Genomic DNA, 3,192 nt, shown 5'->3' with positions numbered 1-3,192 from the left:
GAACACCTTGAAAGAAAGTAAAGTTAAAAGCTGTATGTGACGATGTAAACTCATACAGCAATTTTATCTGGGGAATATTGCTAAAAATTATCAATTGATTAACGTTTTGATATTAAGTAACTTTTGTCACCTAGCAAAACTCATGATGCTATAAATTATTTTTATTCAAAATATGTTTATTGTTGCCAACAACAGTTGCCCTTATCTTGGATGAAACACGTTGTTCAGTGTATGCACTTACGTGATTATTCATCATGCTACAAGGTGACAAACACATCTTTTGTATGTTATCTATACTATATGGTCATAACAGGTTATATGCGAATTAAAAATTTACAATGAAGGACTCTGGTAAGGCACTATAGGCAAAACACAAAGAACTGCAATCACAACGTTTGAGAATGTCCAGCTTCAGTCAATTAAGTGTACAATACAAATGATTCTTTTCGGGTCAACCCATTTTGTTTTGACCCGTTCCCCTGACCAATTCACTTTGCAGTGTATTTAACTTCCCGACAGTTTTTATGAGATTCATTTATCAACCAATTGGTACACAAATCCTTGCTTTACTTTTGTGTACCAACATTATAGGTGGCAATTTAACTTATTCACATGCGAATGGGTTGATCCAGATTAGACATTTATCCAAAAGGGGTAAAAATAGCTTCAACTTGAAATGGGTCAAATCTGAATCTCATTTCATACGAAACTTAAGTGCATAAAACCTACAAATTCAATCCATTTCAAATAAATTTGTTATTATAAAATCTACATATAGTGTAACACAATGTTTTAGAAGTGAGAACTAAATAAATTATAAATTCCAAAATTTGGAAATAAATTATTCCAAATGAATACATCCAGCCCTGTTACAAGCCTTTTAGTAATTTGTGGACGAATAGTTAGTTCAGGTATAAAGTCAAACGTATTTATTCACACGTTTTCATTGGATCCAACAAGATACTGTATTGAAAAAAGACACAAAACCTAAAGAACGTAGCTAAACGATGTACTATGTCAAGGTTCTACAAGCAAGATCAGGTACCTACCAGCCATATACATATACCTTATCCGTGAACTATTTATCTTTGAAATTGCGAGTTAGCAACACATATTATTTATGTATCAGTAAGAAGACAACAACAGATGAAAATCAAGTAGCTGCACATTTAAGTGAGAAATGAAATCATGCACTTGGGAATAAAAAAGTAAGCACCTTGAAAGAATGTTAGATGGAAGATGTGGTTGATAACTACAAATATGCTGCAATTAAATTCAATCAGCAATCTATAAACTCACTTTAACCAAACATCTACTTTATAATCAAGCATCGTAGTTCATACAACTGCAAACACCACATTTGATATAAATTATGTATTATAAGCATGTTTCTATCGAACTTAGTTGTGATTTACACCCATACACATTACTGAAATAAAAACAAAAGTGTTGCTCTAACGAAAACGTTCAACTGATTCAAGGCTTTCAACGTACGTACCAGAAACCGTGAATCTTTCTGGGCACCCTTCAACTGTTACACTTGTGCATCTTCTTTCATCCATATTGTATATATCAATTTCATTCTTCCAATTATTACCTAACAAAATATCCCGATTGCTGACTTGAGAAAAGAACTCATAATCATAATCTGTGTCATTATTAATGACACAAAGTTTTGTCCAAGAATTAAGAACCCCATACTCCTTCATCACCCATGATTCATAATCGAATTCACCACGCCGAACAATAACAACTAATTTCCCACCAAGAGCACAAAGCTTGGAAGTTATAGCTCGATTAACTGAATCAGGAAACTCAATTTCATGAAATTCTTCACTAGCTAAATTAAAAGCAGCAATAGTTGTTGTTGTTGAGTGTCTGCTATCAACAAACCAGTGAAGATTATTGTTTAAGAGTACCCCTGGACCATAAATATCACGTTCATAAGAGAAAATAGGCAACATGTGCCATGAATTGTTACGTAAACTATACATCCGTGCGAATTTGGTGTCAGGATCAGAATCTGGAACACCATTGTAAGGAATGGAGATTACTTTATAATCATCCGTAGAAGAATCATAACCAAATTTATTTGTTGTTTCATCAGTAGGATACATGTTCCATGAATTGTCCATAGAAGGATCAAAATCTGGAACTATCAAGGACTTACGTGTCAATGGATTGACTAAATAGAGGTTATGATATTTATCATTAGCTAAAAGAAGCCCGTTGCAAGACCCAAGTATCTCAAACAATGGTTCTTGGAATATCAGGCGTTTAGCAATTAGTGTTGCAGGTGTGGGTTGGGCGTTGAGTTGTTTTATATCGACTGAGTAGGTAGAAGTAGAAGTAGAATAACCATCTAAGTGATCTAAAATCAGGTGTGTGGGGTTTGGATTGGGATAGTTTTTAATTAGGTTACGAATATGGGTTTTAATAAATTCTTGACTGGAAATCAATGAGTACCATCGTTTTGAAACCGATTTGAAACGGCCTAGGGATTTAACTGGTAGAAAATGGAGAATTGCTTCGATTAGGTCCGGTGGAAGGCGGTTTAGGGCAGCCATTGAGTTATGTTGATGGTCCGACATGATTTGGGGAGGCAATAAACGGTGCAAATGTGATTAGGGTTTGTCAGGTCAGTTGAGAAAAAAATGAGAAGAACAAGTAATGGAAAATGATGACTTACTAAAATAAATTATGCGATGAAGAGAGAGCATAGCTATAGCAACTATGAAAATGGAGTGGTAGTCCAATGAAGAAGAAGAAGATAATAACGCCCAATTGGTAATTTGGCTAGGGTTTGACTTTTGAGAGCTTCTTCTTAAGCCACCATAGTGAACTAAGTGAAGTATATATTTTTTAAATCGACCAAGAATTAATACGGAGTAATTGCTAAAAATCAGATGAAAATAATATTGCAAAGGTATTTTTACTTGCTCTAGATTTTTTCGAACTACATCTCTCTAGATTTTTTTCTGCCTTCTCTCTTCAAACACCACCGGAACCTTTTTTTTCCGGCACCATTCCGACCTAACTTTTCTCTTTTCTTTAAACCTTCATCTTCCATCTCATACTTCCATCGTAGCCCTTAGTCAACCCGTTGCGTTTCTGGCCTCCGGCATCTCGACGAAGGTCCGATGACCCTTTTTGCTTTCCTTTCTTCATTTTATCTCGGATCTGCCATTTTAT

The 3,192-nt window shown here is 34.8% G+C and overlaps 1 protein-coding gene across 1 annotated transcript; it reads right to left on the bottom strand.

Moving 5' to 3' along the window:
• Positions 1–1,318: 1,318 nt before the first annotated feature.
• On the bottom strand, positions 1,319–2,746 carry LOC139892084 (F-box/kelch-repeat protein At3g06240-like). Its single transcript, XM_071875121.1, has one exon. The coding sequence runs from the start codon at positions 2,589–2,591 to the stop codon at positions 1,455–1,457; it is 1,137 nt and encodes a 378-aa protein (XP_071731222.1). The 5' UTR covers positions 2,592–2,746; the 3' UTR covers positions 1,319–1,454.
• Positions 2,747–3,192: the final 446 nt, after the last annotated feature.

The sequence above is a fragment of the Rutidosis leptorrhynchoides genome, chromosome 2, assembly GCF_046630445.1.
Source record: "Rutidosis leptorrhynchoides isolate AG116_Rl617_1_P2 chromosome 2, CSIRO_AGI_Rlap_v1, whole genome shotgun sequence".
NCBI lineage: Eukaryota > Viridiplantae > Streptophyta > Magnoliopsida > Asterales > Asteraceae > Rutidosis > Rutidosis leptorrhynchoides.
The sequence above is the reverse complement of the archived record's forward strand: the minus strand, read 5'-3'. Positions and strand labels throughout refer to the sequence as shown.

What these genes read in the sequence shown, in the direction of transcription:
- LOC139892084 (XM_071875121.1), bottom strand. Translation starts at nt 2,591, where the DNA reads ATGTCGGACCATCAACATAACTCAATGGCTGCCCTAAACCGCCTTCCA.